The 20,970-nt window shown below is 40.5% G+C and overlaps 3 protein-coding genes across 12 annotated transcripts; all 3 read right to left on the reverse strand.

Annotated features, from left to right (window-relative positions):
- Positions 1 to 5,104: 5,104 nt before the first annotated feature.
- On the reverse strand, positions 5,105 to 7,066 carry LOC111595747 (trypsin-1-like). Of its 3 annotated transcripts, none has more exons than XR_002751210.2 (4): positions 6,818 to 7,066; positions 6,293 to 6,708; positions 6,072 to 6,110; positions 5,105 to 5,377 (listed from the first exon to the last, which is right to left on the reverse strand). XR_002751210.2 is itself a non-coding variant. In XM_023309607.2 (3 exons), the coding sequence occupies exons 1-2, from the start codon at positions 7,007 to 7,009 to the stop codon at positions 6,517 to 6,519; spliced, it is 384 nt and encodes a 127-aa protein (XP_023165375.2). In that variant the 5' UTR covers positions 7,010 to 7,066; the 3' UTR covers positions 5,105 to 5,377; positions 6,293 to 6,516. The 3 variants fall into 3 exon arrangements, 1 of the variants encoding a protein (XP_023165375.2); XR_002751211.2 differs by having other exon boundaries at positions 6,293 to 6,736; XM_023309607.2 differs by lacking the exon at positions 6,072 to 6,110.
- Positions 7,067 to 7,071: 5 nt separating this feature from the next.
- On the reverse strand, positions 7,072 to 11,347 carry LOC111595746 (hypodermin-B-like). Of its 8 annotated transcripts, XM_023309604.2 has the most exons (7): positions 9,405 to 9,579; positions 8,919 to 9,087; positions 8,610 to 8,868; positions 8,087 to 8,500; positions 7,965 to 8,016; positions 7,653 to 7,754; positions 7,072 to 7,258 (listed from the first exon to the last, which is right to left on the reverse strand). In XM_023309604.2, the coding sequence occupies exons 1-4, from the start codon at positions 9,475 to 9,477 to the stop codon at positions 8,147 to 8,149; spliced, it is 855 nt and encodes a 284-aa protein (XP_023165372.2). In that variant the 5' UTR covers positions 9,478 to 9,579; the 3' UTR covers positions 7,072 to 7,258; positions 7,653 to 7,754; positions 7,965 to 8,016; positions 8,087 to 8,146. The 8 variants fall into 8 exon arrangements, with proteins under 8 accessions (XP_023165372.2, XP_023165371.2, XP_023165374.2 ...); XM_023309603.2 differs by lacking the exon at positions 7,965 to 8,016; XM_023309606.2 differs by lacking the exon at positions 7,653 to 7,754.
- A 7,109-nt stretch (positions 11,348 to 18,456) lies between these two features.
- On the reverse strand, positions 18,457 to 19,491 carry LOC111595745. Its single transcript, XM_023309598.2, has one exon. It carries the CDS (start codon positions 19,320 to 19,322, stop codon positions 19,137 to 19,139), a length of 186 nt encoding a protein of 61 aa, XP_023165366.1. The 5' UTR covers positions 19,323 to 19,491; the 3' UTR covers positions 18,457 to 19,136.
- Positions 19,492 to 20,970: the final 1,479 nt, after the last annotated feature.

Here is a 20,970-nt window from a genome sequence, read left to right on the forward strand (position 1 = left end):
ATAGAGCGGGAGCTACGGGGATGCGGTGGGGCCTGGGGGGTCCACGATTGGTTTTTGTACCTTGTATTTTTAGCTAATCACGCGGATAAAGCCGCACACAAACTTTCTTGCGTATTTGTGAGCCAAAATATTAAAGGCATATAAATAACATTTAAGAGAGCTGCAAAGCAAGTGCTCGACTAAGAGATGCCCTGTAGCTGGTGGGAGAATTGCAGCCTTAATATCGAAATGAAGAATGATTCAGAAAAAATGATGAAGATGTGATTGCAGCAGATTTTCAACTGCACTTGCTGACGAACTTTAAACGCATCTACTCCCAATGCTCTAATAGCTACAGGGTATTATGGTCGTAAAAATAAATTTTACGTTTGGGAAAAGTTTTTTTGAAATATATTCTTAAATTTAATGTGCGGCAAAGTAAACAAGCGATACTTATGTACTAACCCAATTGGTTTATAATCCAAGCAACACTCGTAAAACTTGACGTGAGTGTGTGTGCGAGTGTGCGTGTGTGCGTGTGTGTATGGATTAAGAGAATGATTATTATTAGAACGCTCATTAGGAATGCTTGGGCTTAGCTGGGATTTGAGCAGAAATGTATTTAAAATAAATAGATAAAAAAGTATTTCAAAATGAAATGAAAATTTCGTTGGAGAAAGTTTTTGGGGCAACCGCTGAGAAAGAGGGAGACAGAGAGAGAAAAGGGAAATTTATATAAGCTCCTCTTTAAATGAAGATTTCTTGCTGCAAATATCCATTACGAGCTGCTGCTGCTCATCCTTTGCAAAACGTGAGTGGATAACCCAATGACAGCAGGCAGCATTGCTGGTCAGCCCCAATAGATGGTGCGGGGGTTGGTGGGCTTGCAATTGGAGCTAGCGGCTGGTCGATGACAACTCCATTTGGGGGGCGTTGAATGGAGGTCCGTGCTGGCCATAAGTCACCCTTCAATGGTAGAGAGCCAGAAATTAAAGTTGGGCAGAGTTAAGCGTTGACAGCTCGTACACAGGCAGAGGAGGGCATGCGACAGCCGGCATGCGGCATGTGGCATGTGGCATGTAGCTAAGCTGAGATCGTGCGTTGCGTTAAGTGAAAATACAAGAAAATTGAGGCACGCGACGAATTACAGCTGAAAATGTGAATGGGAAGCTTGGAGCTGGGAATTAGGCGCCTCACTGAGTGGCCAATGGGTATGTGACCTGATGACGTGTGTGTGCGAGTGTGTGCGAGTGTGTGTATTTGTCAAATGTGAGCAACTGTACGTTGACAAGATTTATGTGGCATCAGCAGCTGGCGAAAGGAAGGAGCGGCGAAGGCAAGGGCCAAGCTGAGCCAAATGAGCGCGGAGCAGTAGCTGGGCTAAGGAGAAGGAGGCCAGGGACGAGCTATGACAATGGCAAATAAAAGATTTTTATTATCACATTATGCGGCAGCAGATTTCGCCCTTAGACTAGACTAGTTTACGTTTTCTTGTTGCCACGCCTACTGCTGCAGCGCCTTGGCTTGGATTGGGGCCAAGTTGTTAAGTTGCTTTGGCTAGATTTCTGGGTTGGCTTAAAAAAGCAAAACGCAGGTTGGCCAAATTCAATTTGCCAAATGAAATTTTCTAGATACTGGTCCAAAAGAGTACAAAGAGCAACTGTGGCTATGTACGCAACTATGCAGCTATGCAGATACCCTATAAGAAATACGTAAGAGAAAATTTGAAATAGAGAAATTTTGAATTCTGGAAGAAACTTATTTTAGAGGCTATCTATGATATAATTGCCTCTTTTTATGCTATAAGTACAGGGTATATAGGTCATATCATCTTGGCCACTCTCTGTACTCTCCATTTACAGGGTATACTGAGTAAGTTCCTCCAACCAACCTAGCTTAAAGGGTCTCTATATTAAGTTCCAGCTGGGTTTCCACCTTAACAGGGTATGTAGAGAGCTTTGACAACTATGCTTTGACAAACTACCTCGAATTTTTTGCTCGCTTAACAGGGTATATGTAGATATATACATAGAGTATTAACAACGACGTCAGCATTGCAGACATTGTGTGTTCCTCTTGGCTGCGTCGTCTAACGTCTATCGTCTATTTTGGTCGTCTGACTCGACGGGAATTACTAATTTGGATGTTATGCTCCCGGATTTGTTGCTGCATTACATGCTAATTATACAAAAATAGAACACGTGAGCTCGTCAGGCCCGCTTCGTAGGGTGACAGGGAAGCTGCTCTGGGCGGGGCGCCACAGGCATTCTCGCCTTTTTCCGAGGGGGTGTCAACTGTTGCATGTCGTCGCCTGCTTAGAACCGGGGAGCCGAAAACTTTTGCGCGCCTCGTGTCGCATCAGTCAACCACGCAGCTTCAAGATTGATGCGACGCCACCTGAAGGCAACCCAAAGAGGGCAAGTAAAGGAGAGAGGGCAACGGAGAGAGGCAGTGGCTGGCCCAACTGACAGACAGGAAGAGAGCAACAGCTGCCGGAACGAAACTATTTGGGTCAAACTTGGCAGCAGGGAGATGCACAACTGAAATGTCCATCCGAGCGCGGTGTGAATCGCCATGGAGCACAGCCAATGCCCCAGACTGAGAGTGAGTGAGAGAGAGAGAGAGCTATGCAACTGGGGCCACAGCTTAGCTGTTTTGGCAGTCAGAGAAATTAATAAAATTTTGCGAGCAATTGCAAAAAATTAGCCATGGCCGATGATTGTTGATGTTGCAATCATTAATAATGTACCCCAAAGGGGCGGCGACTGGGTAGACAGGGGCAGAGACGGCTCGGGGCGTAGTTGACATGATTAATGTTTGGTTTGTGTGCGTGGCATATCTATAAGGCAAGGTAATCATGAGCAATGCGCGTCTGTTATTGTTGTGGCATGAGAAATTCTAATTGCAAGCCAAAGCGTACACAAATTATTTATGTTTCTTTGGTTGATTGATAAAGATTGATTATCGATTGACATTGATCGTAGTAGCAGAAAAACTCTTGTTTATAGTCAACACAACTAAAGTGTGTGAAAATTGTAATTGGAATTAAGTTAAAGGTTTTACAAAATATCATTTTATACTGATTGATAGTGATTGATTATGAGTTGCCATTGATGTCAAAACTGAGATTTACTGTTCGATGGATAACTCAAATAACAGCTATAAGCTTGAGGCATACCTACATTGCAGCTAGTTAAATATGGAAAATTTCAATTGTTGTCAAATGATTGATAGTGATTGATTGACACCATAAAGGCAACTGGAAACCAAACTCAATGATTCTTAATGATTGCTTGATGTCGATTATTGATTGTGATTGACATTAATTTCTAAACAAAATTAGCAACTCTTACAAATCAATTAAGCTGATGTTAAGGTTGAGCTCAATTGCAGGCAGTAAAACGTTTGCAATTGCCAGCAAAACAAAGTTTAATTATAGAGAATTATTTCAGCTATTTTGATCAAACAAAAAACAACAACCAAAATGTGTTAATTAATGATGTGCCAAACTATTTGCACAAAAATGGCAATGAATATTTTCGATTGCTGTCAAAATTGGAATTTATGAAAAATAAATGTGCTTTAACAATTGCATATTAGGAGCATGCTGTAACTGTGCCAGCCCCCTATATAGTCAGTCAGACATCTATATATATAAATATTTAGTCAATTATGATTTCAACTAGAAGCCAAATGCATTTTCGTCTGTCAAATTGCAAAGTTACATTTAATAAATTGTTTTTTTTTTTCATGCATTTTTGGGTTAACAGGGGGGTAAGACTATAAGCCACCCGCCGGTCCGCTAGGCCAAGCGTCCACATGTCAGCTGACAATCAAAAATGTCAGACGGGCAACCAGCTACAGACCGAGTGGAGCGGAGTGGAGAATTGCGACTGAAACTAAAACTAAAAGTTAAACTAAAACTAAGTAGCGAACGACAGAGTGGAGCTTGAGTGGGGCCTGAGTGGTGCAGAGAGGGGACCCATAGCTGCTGCTGCTGCTGCTGCTGCAGCTGTTGTTGTTGCTGCTGTGTAATCCGTCATTTGTTCGCATTCCATTCAAGGCTGCCTGGCCAGATCCGCCTCAGTGGGTCTCCGTCAGTCAAGCCACTGGCAATCTGTCTCGCTCTATACTCGATCTGTCTAGCCATCTCTCTTACTCCGTATTTATCTGTTTCTTTCTCGCTCTCTGTTGCACCTGGACAGCTGGCTGGCTGGCTTGCTGGCTTGCTTAGCGGCCATTTGGCAAATTGCAACTTTTCGATAAATTCGAATCATTTGTCATTGACACAAATAGCTTTCAAATTGCATACACAGCTAGGCACGAGACAGCCGGGGTGTGCGCGTGTGTGTGAGTGTGTGCTGGGAGAGGTATGTAATTGTTGTTGCTGTTGTGCAGCAACTGCTGCAACTGACGACGTTCTCAGCGGAAATTCCCAAATACAGCCAAACAAACACAAACAAAACAGAGATCAGAGACCCACTCTCGCTGCTTGAAATGCTCTAACTAAGTAGGGTATATTAACTATGAGAAACTAAAAAGTTGGTAAGTATGTAGAGAGCAATCATTCATAAACACAAATCTGAAAGAAATATCTATATAAAATATGTGCAAGAAAGAGTGCTCTAGTCGTAAGGGTCCGACTAGATCATACCCTGAACTCTGCGCAGCGCCGCTTTTTCAATTATTCTACGTTTCATTTAGAGTTTTCTCAATGGGCCTGGGGTAATCAATCAACTAAAAAATATGGAAAACATGAAAATTAAAAATAAATTAAAAATATATTTTAAAAAAATATATAAAATGTTGCGAATATAAAATAAAATTACGTAAAATTCAATAGAACTGAATTAAATGATTAATTTATTAAGTTATTATTTAAAATTAACATTTTTTGTAATAATTCAATTAAAAAATTGATATATTAAAGAAATTCATTTTTTTTATGATGCATGTATTTAAAAAAAATATGTAAGATATATTATTATATTATATATTATATTATTTCATTAAATTTATTATTTCTTTTTATTTTTTAATGAAGTAATAAAAAATTGTCTGCTTAATAGTTTTAATTATTTATTTTGATTATTAATATAAATATTTATTTTTGTTTTTTTTTCGTGGACTTTATTTGTTTAATATTTCCCTCGGAATAGTAAGATCATTTTAACGTTAAGCAATTTTTTTGCTGTGTTTTGTTTTGATTTTTGTTATTATCTTTGGGCTTGTTGTTGTTATCGCCGGTGGTGGGGCATGCCCCACGTTGCCATCGAGTTGCTGGCGATTTCAAGCTGTGTCCCAGCGGCGAACAATCGCATAACAACATTGTTATGCCATCTCGCTTGCACGCGCTCACAATGACCCAGTTTCCAAGCGGAATGTAAACAAATTTGACCTGGAAAAAGCGTTGCCTTGTTATTGTTGCTGTTGCTGTTCTTTTGTAAACAAAACGCAACAACGACTCAGACGCCATCAACGGCAGCAGCGGCTCAATGAATGTGCATGTGTGTGTGTGTGTAAGTTGCGTTTTCATTTTGGTCTTTAATGCTAACAACAAAAAATTTTGCGTTACCAAAGTCAATTTTGCTAATGTGAAATTGTTGCGGTCTACAAGGAGGGTGCGAAAGAGACAGAAATTAGAGAGAGGCAGAGCGAGTGAAATGGAAACAAGAGTTGTTGCTGCATGTTGCCAGGTTGCATGAACGATTTGCAACGAAGCAAAAGTGCAGAAAAAAATCTAAGACTAAAAATGAATATATATAATCAAAGAGACCCAAAGACAACAATGGATCATTAACAATGCATTGGGTGTAAGAAAAACTTAGGACACCTTTCGAATTAGCCTGAGGATTATTAATACGCTAGCCACGCCCACTGCGCCCGCATAACAAACTATTTAGTTTGCTTAAAAAAAACACGGTTTTTGGAAAGCTTTTTCAACTTATCAAAGGGCTTACCACTGGGTGTAGCTTGATCTATTTAATTTTTATTCTAATATTACTCAGAGTATCTTAAGAAATCGATTCTAATTATGCGAAAATGTATATTAACTTTTGCAATTAGTCATTTTAATCTGCTTTTTTACATACCTAAACTTCAACTTTTCCTGGCATCGTGTTACATAGAACCTGAATAAGATAATATAAAAATAATTATAAATAATTTTAAGTCGGGATTAAATAAATGGAAAACTTCTCTTTTTCTAGCAGAAAATTCTGGTATTCCATATGATAGGGGCCTAGAATTGTGAGAACTCTAGGTAACTTACCCACTATATCTTTACTTATTAAGCTAAGCTGTGAAAACTTACCGATTGAATCAAAATCATAAATACAAATAAAACACTTTCACGTCTTAAGCGTCAGCCAACTAGTAGCTAAAAGCCACATAGATGATGAAAGCCAAGACAACTTCTATCTGGATGCTAAACGATCGAAGCGACAATATCCCATTGTACGAAGAAAAACTCTTCCTGTTCATCCAATCCGCATGAAACTGTATACTTGAATACACGCTTGGACCACCCGTAGTTGATCACAAGGAGACGACACCCGCCAGTTTATTATCGCATCTCAAGGGTCCACCTGAATCACCAATGCTGGGCCCAGCCATCGTTTCAAGTCCGGCGCAAATGGTACCAGGTATATGAAAAAGCTTGTCACAAGTCTCGGCATTGATAATCGGTACGTATAATCCTTGCAGGGAATTCGTATCACGTGAAGCAGACTTAAGTATAGAATGGCAATCAATTAATCTTGTTATCGATACACAAGTAGCAAAAATTATACTATTATAGAAGTTCCACTAAATTGGATAAAATAATTAATTTACTTACGTGATGAGAATGACCCCAGCCGCACACTAGACACAGGGTACCCTCATGTAACTGTTCCTTGTTGAGAGGCAGAAATGCAATACCTCCATATTCGGGTTCCATATAGCCAGCAGGGAAGATCAATGCAATATCGTTAGTAAATTCATCAGAGTCTTTATGGGTGCGCCATTTTAAGACTTTGAACATAATCATTGTTGGACTTCTTTTGTTAAGGTACTTGTTCCCTATTACAACCAATGTATTTGTTATCTCTTCCCCCTCAAATATACCTTCTTTATGCAATGGCCTGCTGTGACAATCACTCGACGGCTAAGAATATTCCCACCACAAAAATGGCCACTGCCCAATTGCTCCAGCTCTTGATGAAGTCGACGCAGAGAGACCTGATATGGAACCTCTTCAAGGTCGCAATCAACCCGTTTACAATTTTGGTTTCATTACCTACAGTTTGAAAGAATAATCAAAGAGGAGTACGTAAACCATATGTATGAACTATTTATAAATATATTGACAGCTGATAGAATAGAATCTCCGAGCCTCAGAGAAATAATGAAGGTGGGAAGATGGTGGAGGCCATACTCCGGCTTCATTCAAGGCGGAGTTGTAATTATTTGATCAAAAATTATTTAAAGTTTTTGGTGTTACATTTTTACTTATCTACACATACATAAATATACATATATGTGCGAGTAGAAGTGTAACTGGAAGTGCTTGTTGTCACAATATAATATGTTTGCAAGCGCCGATCGGAGGGGTTCACGGTAGGTTTTAGTCGGCCACTTCCGACCATCGCTGCTATACTCGTAAACATACTACTGCTATTGCTATGGCTTACCGATATATGCCAATGTTAATGGGCACAATAAGATGGTATGAATCGTTAGTATCGCTGACAGGAGCATCAACATTGCTGACGGAAAATTCGCACATAAAAATTCTGAAATTGAAATTTTGAAATTACTGCTAAAAAATTGAATCACATTAAAAAGCTAACTATTGATTTGTGTTGAGTTCGAAAAAATGTAAATGTAAATGAAAGCTTGTCGGACAGGCCGATGGACGGATGAACAGACGGACGGACGGACAAACAGGCATGCGGGCGGGCGGTCTGTCTTGTCGGGTTTGTCGTAATAAATAAGATATTTACCTTATGGGGTCTATTACGCATCCATCCGCATGTTAAATACATTTTAGCAAAACTAGTATATTTGATTTCCCATTTTTAATGTGTTCACGGTATGAAAATATCTTAAAAGCCGAGACACTTACCGATTGACTCAAACACATAAATAAGAAAAAGACACTTTCACGTCTTAAGTGTTAGCCGACTTAGATAAAAGCCACATAGATGATGAAAGCCAACACAACTTCTCTCTGGATGCAAAACGATCGAAGCGACAATATTCCATTGTACAAGGAATTACTCTGTTCGTTTATCCAATTCGCATGATACTGCATACTTGAATACGCGCTTGGACCACCACTAACTCTTCCCACGGAGACGACAGCCGCCAGTTTATCATCGCATCTCAAGGGTCCACCTGAATCACCAAAGCTGGGCCCAGTCGTCGTATCAAATCCGGCGCAAATGGTACCAGGTATATGAAAAAGCTTGTCACAAGTCTCGGCATTGATAATCGGTACGATTAATCCTTGCAGAGAATTCGTAGAACTTGCAATAAACTTAAGTGAGGAATGGCAATCAATTAATCTTGTTATCGATACACAAGTAGCAAAAATTATACTATTATAGAAGTTCCACTAAATTGGATAAAATAATTAATTTACTTACGTGATCAGATCGACCCCAGCCGGACAGTAGACAGCGGGTACCCTCGTGTAACTGCTCCGTGTTGAGAGGCAGAAATGCAACAGCTCCATATTCGGGTTCCATATCGCCAGCAGTGAAGATCAATCCAATATCGTTTCTATATCGATGATACTCCTTATGGCTGAGCCATTGTGAGATTTTGAACACCTTCATTGTTCGACTTCTGAGGTTAAGGTACTTGTTCCCTATTACAACCAATGTCGTTTTAGGATTTTCCCCCCTGCAGAAAATAATATTAGAACAGCTAAAAATTAACTCAAATATACCTTCTTTATGCAATGGGCTGCTGTGACAATCACTCGACGGCTAAGAATACTCCCACCACAGTAATGGCCACTGCCCAATCTCTTGCGATCATGACTGAGTCGACGCAGAGAGGCCTGATATGGAACCTGCTCAAGGTCGCAATCAAACCCGTTTATAATTCTGGTTTCATTACCTACAGTTGGAAAGAATAATCAAAGAGGAGTACGTAAACCATATGTATGAACTATTTATAAATATATTGACAGCTGATAGAATAGAATCTCCGAGCCTCAGAGAAATAATGAAGGTGAGAAGGTAGAGGCTATACTCCGGTTTGATTCAAAGTTATTGGTGTTACATTTTTACTTATCTACACACATAAATACATGTATATATACGAGTAGAAGTGTAACTGGAAGTGCTTGAGGGGTTCACGGTAGGTCTTAGTCGGCCACTTCCGACCATCGCTGCTATACTCGTAAACATACTACTGCTATTGCTATGGCTTACCGATATATGCCAATGTTAATGGGAACAATAAGATAATATGAATTATTAGTATCGCTGACAGGAGCATCAACATTGCTGACGGAAAATTCGGGCACAAAAATTTTGAAATTCTGAAATTTTGAAATTTTTGAAAAAGCTAACTATTGATTTGCGTTGAGTTCGAAAAAATGTAAATGTAAACGAAAGCTTGTCGGACGGACGGACTCACAGGCGGACGGACGGACGGTCTGGTCCGGTTTGTCGTCCTAATAAATAAGATATTTACCTTATGGGGTCTATTACGCCTCCATCCGCATGTTAAATACATTTTAGCAAAACTAGTATATTTGATTTCCCATTTTTAATGTGTTCACGGCATGAAAATATCTTAAAAGCAGACACTTACCGAGTGAATAAAAATCATAAATACGAATAAGACACTTTCACGTCTTAAGCGTTAGCCAACTAGTAGCTAGAGGTCACATAGATGATGAAAGCCAAGATAACTTCTCTCTGGATGCAAAACGATCGAAGCGACAATATTCCATTGTACAAGGAATTACTCTGTTTGTTTATCCAATTCGCATGATACCGCATACTTGAATACGCGCTTGGACCTCCCGCAGCTCTTCCCACGGAGACGATACCTGTCAGTTTGTTGCCACATCTAAGGGGCCCACCTGAATCACCAAAGCTGGGCCCGGTCGTTGTTGTATATCCGGCGCACACGGTGCCAGGAATATTATAGAGCATGTAGCAAGTATCGGCTCTGATAATCGGTACAAATGCCGCCCGCAATTTAATCGATGGACGTGAAGTGACCTTAAGTAAGGAATAATCGATTAATCTTGTTATCGATACACAAGTAGCAGAAATTTTAATAATGTAGAATTTCCAATAAATTGGATTAAATAATTAATTCGTTTACCTTATCAGTTTGACCCCAGCCGGACACTAGACAGGTGGTACCTGGGCGTTCCCACCCCCTGTTTATGGGGAGATATGCAACAGCTCCATGAACAGGATGCATTTCGCCAGCAGTCAGTATCAATGCAATATCGTTTTTAACTCGACGATAGTTGTAATGGCTACGCCATTTCGAGACTCGGAGCTCCTTCATGGTTGAACTTCTTTCGTTAAGGTACCGGTTCCCTATTACAACTACTACCCCTCTTGGCCTTTCCCCCCTGCAGATAATAATATTAGAACAGCTAAAGATTCACTCAAATATACATTCTTTAAGCAATGGGCTGCTGTCACAATCACTCGACGGCTAAGAATACTCCCACCACAGAAATGGCCACTGCCCCGTCGGTAGCGCTCTTGACGGAGTCGACGCAGAGAGACCTGATATGGAACCTCTTCAATGTCGCAATCAAACCCGTTTATAATTCTGGTTTCATTACCTACAGTTTGAAAGAATAATCAAAGATGTATACGTAAACCATATGTATGAACTATTTGTAAATATATTGACAGCTGATAGAATAGAATCTCCGAGCCTCAGAGAAATAATGAAGGTGGGAAGGTAGAGGCCATACTCCGGTTTGATTCAAGGCGGAGTTGTAATTATTTGATCAAAAATTATTTAAAGTTTTTGGTGTTACATTTTTACTTATCTACACACACATAAATATACATATATGTGCGAGTAGAAGTGTAACTGGAAGTGCTTGATGTCACAAGTCATATAATATGTTTGCAAGCGCCGATCGGAGGGGTTCACGGTAGGTTTTAGTCGGCCACTTCCGACCATCGCTGTTACTCGTAAGCATACTACTGTTATTGCTATGGCTTACCGATATCTGCCAATGTTAATTGGCACAATAAGATGGTATGAATCGTTAGTATCGCTGACAGAGGCATCAACATTGCTGACGGAAAATTCGGACACAAAAATTTTGAAATTCTGAAATTTTGAAATTTTCTGTTAAATTAAATCTAATTAAAAATCCAACTGACTTATAATTCATCGTGTTTGATTGGGCTCGAAAGAAATGTATGGCTTATCATACATGCCACTACTAAAGATTTTGCCAATATGTTAAATCATTAAATACTATTTCTTGTAGAACGAAAACTTACAGACAACTCATGCCAGACATTTAGCAAATCAAGAAGAACTTTCATCGTAAGTGACAGCTTTAACGACTAAATTTCTATTGCCTTGCTCTATAGCTCTGTTAATAAGGATATGTATAAAATGTGTCTGATAAATCGGAAAAACATTTGTGATAAGCCATTGAAGCGAGAGAACTTTGAGGGTCTATTAATAGTCGCACTTCTTATGACTATATTTGAGACGAATATCCGGCAAATATTACCTGAGCAGCAAATACAAATCGATGCAGCAAATCAATAACTTTCCAAGACGGCATCCAAAATTCCGATGTAGAAGACGAAAGATTGAATATGGTAGATAGAAGATACAAGCTATTTTAGATGATATATTAGAATATAGAAAAATAACTTCACATTATTATTGATTCCTCGATCAGGCTATCTACCCCTATACAATTTGAACAATCCTATAACCGCCTTTGCTACATACCTCTAAGCTTACTACAACTAAGCCCCTGATAAACGTTGCTAAGAATAGTTCAGTCAGAGCTAAAAATAGTCAGTTTATGTGACCCTTTTTGCTCAATTATTAATAATGGGTTAACATTACATCGACCTCAAGATTTGCCATGCAGTCGGTGGTGCCCGACATTCTTACTGGTTTCATATTTGTAACGAAATGAGCCCCAAAACCGTGTTAATAATTGCTTTCAGTTTTAAAGTTTTGAAGCTCTTTTCTCCATGCTTAACTTTCACAGTTGTTGCTAATGTTGCTGTTGTTGTTGTTGTTGCTGTTGTTGCTGCTGTTTCTTAAGCTGCGTTTCTCTACATTCCTGCCGCGCTTGGCTAGAGAGGGTAGAGGGGTAGAGAGGGGGCTTTCCCATAATTCCACATTTCGTGATTGCAAAAATTTTCACCCATGTCGTTTTTATCTTGGTTTTGTTTTTAATGCTCTCTGGTTATTTATAAAGTTTTCTTTGTTTCATTTTTTACTATTTCGTTTTGGTTTTTTTTTTCTTTTTGGCTTGCATAAAAAATGAAATTTCCTAAAACGTTTCATTAATTTTGTCTACTTCTGTTGTTGCTGAAGCTTTTCGTAGTTTTTTTTACTATTTATGTATTTATTTATTTTTTTTTTAATTTTTTAATTTTTTTCTGCTTGGCGGCCACGCCCCCTAGCTGCCGTTCATTTGGCTGGCGCAACAAAAAAAAGTTTAAAAAATTTGCGAATGGCTCACGTAATAAATTCCATAAATTGCGTTTTACTTTGACACACATAACAACGTTGTTGTTGTCGTCGTTGTTGTAGCTGTCAGTTTTTTGTGGCATTTAGTTCACAGTTAGTTGACGCTCACCGTGAACGTTGCTGTTGCTGTTTTCACTTGAGTTTCATGTTCAGTTTGAAGTGTGTGTGTCTGTCTGTGTGTCTGTGTCTGTGTGTGTGAATCTGTGTGTGGTTTTTCGCAGTCTCTGTTTTTATCTGCACATTTGTTGTTATTATTGTTGATTTTGCCCGCTTTCGCTGTACGCAACGTACAACGAACAACAAAACAACAACAATAACAAGGGCAATGACAACAATAACAGCTGACAAATTGTTAGCCAATTGACAACATCTATTCGTGACAGTCACCAAATGTCATCATCATCATCATCATCATCATCATCATCATCATCATTATCATTAGCATCATTAGCATTATTAGCATCTACGTGGGCGGTCAGAAGGTCAAATTCGCAATTTTCTGCGTTTTTTCTTTGACTCATTTAGCCGTTGCCGTTGCCGTTGCCATTGCCAAAATTTAAAAGCTACAACAGCAAAAACATAAATAAACAACGGTACAATCGGGCATAGCCGACAGCAAAATACTCGCCCTTATCACTGGACGTGCTCCACTGAGCATCACAGCCCCAAAAGTCATTGAGTGAATGCGAAATACTTTGCCTTGATTTGATTTGACAGCCGAAACCAATATACTCTTTTTAGGCTTGCGAACGAGTGTAACAACAAATTTCGAGAAAACAATAAATGGAAATTGTTTTTTGTTTTGTATATTGAGAGCGCGTTTCACGCGGAGTACGAATAATTTGTTGCTTATTTATTGCAAAAAGGAGTCAACGCGCGTCAAAAACAATTGAAATCCAAAGTTGTTGCCGTACTACAAGCAGCGAAACAAACAATAACTAAGTAAAAAGCAACGACAGACAACGTTTAAAGGGGCAACACGTGGAAAATGAGCTGCTGTCGGACGAGGGCGAGGGCGAGTTGAGCGGGAGAGAGAGCAGGAGGCGACCAAGTGACTGAAAAGCGCTAAAAATAACAAAGTGGCAAAAAATGTTGACAGGCCAGCAACAACAGCAACAACAATGACAACAACAATCGTGTCTGGCAAAGTGTGTTGTTTGGCCGTTGTGTACACAACATTTGCAACATTGTTGCAGACACCGCTGCAGCAGTGGAAACGGATGAATTGCATTAATAACGCGCCCAGACGAGACTTGTCGAGGCCGCGCCACAGACACATTAACAACAACAATGACAATTGCAACAGCAACAGCAGCAGCAGCAACAACAACAAGTGCGACGGCGGCATGCAGAAAGTGAAAGAAGATCGTGAATGCCACAGCAAGAGAGAGAGAGAGAGAGCGAGTAAGAGTGGGGATTTTGCAATGAGAGCGTGAGCTGGCAATATTTGCCACAACAGGAACTGTTGCTGTTGGTGTTGTTGCTGCTGTGGCTATGCAAAAATATTTCACTTTTCAAGTGCGCGCACAGCTAAAACACAAATATATTTATATATACATATCTGTACTTGTATATAAAGCGCAGACTAAGTTGCGCTTAAAGTTGAAAGATGAGCAGCAGACACACATTGTAGCAGAGAATGAGGGCAGGAAGTGGGTGCAGTTGGAAGTGGGGGCCATGACTGCCCATGGGCGCTGGGTATTGCCGAGTGCTAAAATAAATCTGGATTGTTAGCTAATGCTTGTTAAATTCTCTTTTTTAACACTTTTTTACATTTTACACTATAAATAGGACACAAACATTTTTTATTTTCAAGCAGTAAGACCTATTCCTCTTTCTCCTCTCTCTCTCTCTCTCTCTCTCTCTCTCTCTATCTTTAGTATGTACTTTAGACTTTCTCTTGAGGTTGAGCGGAATGCGTAATTTTCATTTCTTTCTCTGCGGGTTAGGCTTTTAACTCTTTAGAGAAAGACGGTCAGATCGAGAGCTCCTCGCCTAGAGGTTCGTTCTCTCTTTCTCTGTCGCGCTCTTTCACTCTTCTGCTTTCTCTCTCAATTTTTGTTCTCCTTTTTTATCTTTCCCCCACTCTCTTCTTCTTTTTGTCTTCTGCTTTATCCCTCTCGCTTCCTCGGTTATTCTCTTTCTCTACCTTTCTTCTATCTCTCTTTAACTTTACTTTGCTCTATCTTTCTCTTTCCCTTTGTCTCGCTCATATCAGTCACTTTCTTTTGATATGTCTCTTTTAGATAAAGAGAGTCTAAAAGAGAGACAGAGAGAGAGAGAGAGAGAGAGAGAGAGAGAGTAGTAGATATATAGCTGGAATGCAACACAATAGTCCTTGCCTGACTGCAATTTCTTGGCTAATGGCTCGGCGATTATTCAGCTACTTTCCGTTTGTAATTTGCGGCTGCTGACGACTCGTTGCGGGGCTTGAGGAACTGCCAACTGTTGCAAATAGACGTGCAACATGTATTTGCACAGCGAGTTGCGAGTTGCGAGTGCGAGTGAGAAGGTCGTTAAGAGCATCATTAAGTCTTCGGGCTCGTCTCTCGCATTTTGCGTTTCTCGTCCCTGGTGGCAGGAAGCGGGGAGCCACAGACTTAAAATAAATAAAAACTTCAACTTCAAGTTAAGCGTTTAAGTTGTTTGTTCCTCCGCCTCTCGAGCATTTCTCAACTGCAACATTGTTGCATGGGGCAGACATAATGAACGCCGACCAAAGCAGGGATCCCGCCGGAGGGGCGACGGCCTGTTATCTGTTTTCTGTGCATGCCAAGCGGCTGTTAATAGATCAGCCAAACAGTGTGAACTAACTGACGCAAACATCGGACGAACTGTCAGACACACAGATAGAGGGAGACAGTAGACAGTCAAGAGTTCAAGTTCTTCTTCTTCTCTGCTAATTTGATTTGTGTTGAGCTTCACTGGATTCGGCTTCCTTTTGAAAGGCTTTACTTACTTTTGCTTTATGTTTTCTCCCATTTTTTTAAATTTCTCTCAAGCGAATGTTGTTTATGATAATTGCCAAAGGGACGAGCACTTAAGGCTTTGAAATAATGCTAATTGAGAGCTCGCAGAAGTATTTCATAAATAACTCTTGGCTCACCACTCGGATTGAGCAACTGTTAAATTATTTTAGCGAAGTTCAGAAACGATGTGTACTATAGGCAGACTAGAAATTATATATGGCGAACTCTGCTCAACTTTGAACTCGCGCAGAGTATTTGTGGCTGGTATTTTTACTGGGAATTCGGGCTATATGGGCTTAGTGCAAATGTATGTAACACAGAGCAAGGGGAGTGGTTGACGAGCTGCGTCAGCTATCGAGTAGCCCTCCAAAAGCTAGTAAGCCCTACAAAGTACAGCTTTATCCTATTGCTTCGATATCTGAAGTGCTGATCTAGAATAACCTAGCCAGACCAAGCCTTCCCCATTTAGAGACTTCGAACTAAATAAAGTTCTGCCTTGAGCAAGCGCCAGATTTCCCCCAGGGCATTGAATCAATGCAACTGTAGCTCAGCGCACTGTTCAGGGTATCTCCAAGTCTAGCACTCCCGACTGGCCACTCTTACTCGTTTTCTATATATTTCATAAAGTTTGATTTATAGCAGCTGCGCTGCTCTGGCTCAGCCTCTCTAGCTCTAGCTCTAGCTCTTGCTCTTTCTCTTTCTCCTGTCATATAAAACATTCAAACTTTTACCAAAAATTTTGTTGATTTTCCACGTTTTTCGCTTTTAGTTGTTCGTTTTACGTGTTTCGTTTTTATCGATAAACTGGTCCACGGACCACACAGGCAGTCGCCATAAGACACGCCTCCCATTCACTGCTAGCACGAAAAAAATATAAATAAATAAAAGCCAAACAATTCACAATTTGTGCAGCAGTTTTTTATGTCTTTTGTTGCTGTGGATTGCCAGAAGACAATTATGCAGCAGCCACAGCCACAGCCGCAGCCGCAGCCGCAACAATGTTGCAACTGCAGCGGCAACAGTTGCTTCCGCTTCAGCTATGCAAACGATTTGCATGCGCAATATAAATTTAGTCAGCTGCACAAATTTGTAGGCGCTACCCATAGATAAGGGTCGAGGCGGGGGCGTGAGTGCTGTCAAGGGCAGACCGGAAGGCATGTAGACTGCACAGAATTAATTTATTTTAATCTGCGCAAAAAAATGTTAATTAAAATGTCACAAGATAATATGCAGTACATGCCTGACACGCCCAGACGCCCACTCGTCCGATAATCAAAAACCAATATTGAAGCTGATTTGTAGCTGCCACAACGTTAGCTGCCCCATCAGCTATTCATGAGTCCTAGCTGCGCGCACGTCCTTCGACGCCTCGGTACTCACATAAAGGAAAATTTAAATAACATTTCTTTTTCGAATTCCTGCTGCTTTTTTCCTTTGCTATGGAGCGGAGCATATTTTAAGTCCATTAACGCGTCCGAGGGGCCAGGTCGCGTCATAATCACCTTGTTTGTCGGCCGGAACACCTATAATGGGGGGCGTCACGGGCAGGCATTGCTGCCCTCTCCCTTGAGGCAATCGCAGTCGTTACGCCGGATAATCAGCGAGTCGCCTAGCTCACCCGCCCGCCAGCCATCCTGCCAGCCAGCCAGCCAGCCATCAAATAAACGTAATTCAATGCACAAAATGACAACATTTTCATTTTTGGACAATTTCAAATACACCCACCCTGGCCCTGGCTCTGGCCACCCACAAAGTGGAATTTTGGCAGCTGTTGCTGAAGGAGCTTTTCGTTTTTTTTCGTTTCTTTTCTTTTTTTGGCAGCCAAAGCATTTTCGAGTGCGGCGGCTTTGCCTGCCATTTGCATACGGCCAATTGGGCAAAGCTGACAAGAAGTCGTCGTCGTGCTCGTTGTTGTTGTTGTTGACGTCCTTGAAGTCAGCCAAGAATCCAATGATTACGAATTATGCTTATGGACAGGCTCATTACATACGTTAGTCCTTCTAAATTAAGTGTCTATTTGAACAGCAGTAATTTGCTTAGTCATAAGAATTTATCATATGGCATCTGCTATAACCACAGCCGCAGCGCCAGCCACAGCCAACCAGCCACAGCCACAGCCACAGCCACAGCCAGCCAGCCTTTAAAGCCCTTTCAATTCTAACCCTAATAAACTGGCTAAGTATATGGGCTATAAGATGTGTTGAAGCTGCCTAAAAGGAGCTCAGCGAACTGTAATTATGTTTATGCCTAGCTGACGCATTCTGTTTGATGAGTCTCTGAGCAGTTCATTTACACATTTTGCAAGTTTTGAATTCATAATTTATGAATAATTAAAAGTATTTTTATAGAGCGAAGAACGTATAAATTATGTTTAAATTTAGCTCATAATACTGACGGATTTATTGACCAATTCTTAAGCTTAAGTCTATAGAAGGCTGGCTGCCAGCTACGGCATTTTGGCCAATTAAGGCCAATTCCATGTGAAAATCCTTAGATATTCTTTCCCTGCTTCCTAAAGCTTTGATCTATGACTTATTATTTATTATTATTTTCTTCAAATCTCTATAACAGCTATGTCTGTCTGAGTCTCTTCTTTCTTTGACCTATTTAGTCTTAGTAATCGATTAGTCTATACCAGTTGCTTGCCAGGTCATTTGTGGCCTATTCCAAACTAAGTAATGCATTAACTTCATTATTTAGCTAACTATTATTTACGCCGTTAGACTTTCTCCTTTTTCAAGGATGTTCCCCTAGAAGAGATTGCATTACATGTTAAGCTCTTATTTCTTTGTGTTGGTGTTGGAATAAAACTTTATTGATTTGTTGTTTGAATCGTTACAAATATGGCAAATTATCATCAACATGATGATCAGTAGAATCGATAACTACAACTAACATTTATCGATAACAAATATCTATCTTGTGCTTGGAAGATAAACTTATGCACTAAACTTATTGGTGTAAGTGTGTGTGTAAAGGTGTTTGTGTGTGTGACATTTGCTTTATATATTAACTAGTTAGTATGTTGGATTATACATGGTGAGTTAGTTAAATGGAATTCGTTTGCGCGAGATACTCTGCACCAAGTATAGTTGATCCATAACAAGTTGGCCACATCGCTCGCTCCATCTCTTTCGCTCCCTCGCTCTCTGTCTCTGTCTCTGTCTCTGTCTCTCTCACTCGCAGTCACACTCGCACTCACCCAGTCAACTGAAAACGTTGCACATACGACCTGTATGCACGCTAGTTGCTATCGTCGCAATCGCACCCCCAATCATCCATTAGAGACGCTGGCAGCTCCTCCAACGATGCAGCCAAGTGTTATGCAACTACTTAAAGGACTTTATCATTTGCTTTTTGCTAGTTTCTGTTTTTTGTTTGCATTGTTTGAGTTGTGATTTTTAATGGTGCTGGGATTCGCTGCTCGCATCCTCCATCCTGTCAGGCTGTCAATGTCAAATGTGTCTCGATTGGGCTTTAGAGCAGGTAACATTTTCGGCGCCAACAGGAGCAGGTGCAGTGCACATGGCGGTAATAGCGACACAGGCACTTCAGATACTTATAGCCAGCGCAGCAATGGTGCGAATGCGAATGGGAATGGTAATGGCTGTAGCAGGACGTCGTGTCGTGCAAGCAATACGAGTAACAGCCGCAGTCGCACATCTTGCCAGGATCTCTGTCCGTCTCTAATTGTCAATAGCGGAACTTATATTTGAATTTGCTTTTTCCTATTCCTCTTCCTCTTCCACTTCCTCTTGCTCCGTTTCTATTCCAATTGCCAGTCCAGTGGTCGTCCTAGCTCGTTGCTGCCTTTGGCTGAACTGATTTCTGGCCAACGCTTCGTCTTTCAACTTGGCTTAGGTTAGTGGCGGCTGTTGTCCTCGACTGTTGCCCGGCCAACCCAACAGCTGTTTGATCGATGCATTCGTTTTGCGTATTCGTACCACGCCCCAAATACCAGCCAGTCGTTGTTGCTTCTGTTGTTGTTGTTACTGCTTGTTGCCATTATAGAAATCATGTCAATTGATTTTGGGGCCAAACTTCAACTGTGTGGTTTATTTCGCCTTCGCCTTCGCCTGGCACAGCGGCACACTCGAGTTATATGATTAATTCACAATGTTGTCGCCGATTTTTATGACCGACAAAAAAAATATTATAATTTGTATCTGCCGACTGGCCAAAAATAGAAGCCGCCGCCGCCACCATCGTCGTCGCTAAGCAAACGCAAATTCATGCCTGACCCACATTTGGTGCACATTTGATTCTATTAGTCACACAGCTGCCGCCAAAAACAGATGAACGTAGGCTATATGTATCTTACTCACACAGACGCGCAGCTCTATAGATGCAGCTGGGATCGTGATGCAATCGTCGATTGGCACATACACAGATGGCAATCGATGACACATGCAATGACGCGACATCGCACGCGCCAGATGCAAGTTCCGAGCCGTTGACGTCATTTATTTAAGCAGGTAATACGCTGCGTATACGTCATCTCATAGTCAACAGCCAAAGCTGACATCAGATACCACCCCACAGGGCCTATTACTCAATTGCAATTATAGAGAGTGAGAACAGTTTACACAACCCTTCGGAGTGAGCTCATGGGTTCGATCAACGATCAGCGATCAACGATCAACTATCTGCGGATGTTATTCTTATGAAACTGTTAATTGCAACTCTAAATATATAGAAAGTGAGGATCTCAGAATGCCTTGGTCAGTCAAAGATCTTGCATTGATCTTGGCTGCCAATGAGCTCATAAATCTTTTGTAGCTGCACTCACAAATATATTTTTTCGAGTTGTTAATTGCATTGATCAACAAAACTAGTCTGTCATAATAGTAAGTTATGATGAATTAGTTGTCTGTTGCCTGATATATCATGCAATCGATTGTCCAAACTAAAAGCTTATTTCTGAAATGAGATCAGCTTGGGAGCAAGCTATATTGAGCAAAGATCATGATCTTTGCTGCACTCACAACAGAGATCAATAGCTAAGCTTAATAACTATTTATATTTCCATGATCGCTTCACTTTCACAGCATCAATTGTTTAATTATAGCTAAATTAAAAGCTAGACTAACACAGAGATCAAGAACAATTACTTAATGAAATGTAGATCGTTTGAGATCATTCCCTAATGAACTGATCTGTCATTAAATGAAATTGTTTATTTATAACTCATAGTAGACAATGTATTGATGGATTAAACAATTCTACAAATCTATTGAAGATCAGTCTCTCGTCGAGGGAAAGAGTAGAGTTTTCAGGTACTTCAAATATGACGTAGTGTTCTAGGAATCTG

Source organism: Drosophila hydei, unplaced genomic scaffold (assembly GCF_003285905.1).
Source record: "Drosophila hydei strain 15085-1641.00,03,60 unplaced genomic scaffold, DhydRS2 tig00000243-arrow-arrow-pilon, whole genome shotgun sequence".
Taxonomy (NCBI): domain Eukaryota; kingdom Metazoa; phylum Arthropoda; class Insecta; order Diptera; family Drosophilidae; genus Drosophila; species Drosophila hydei.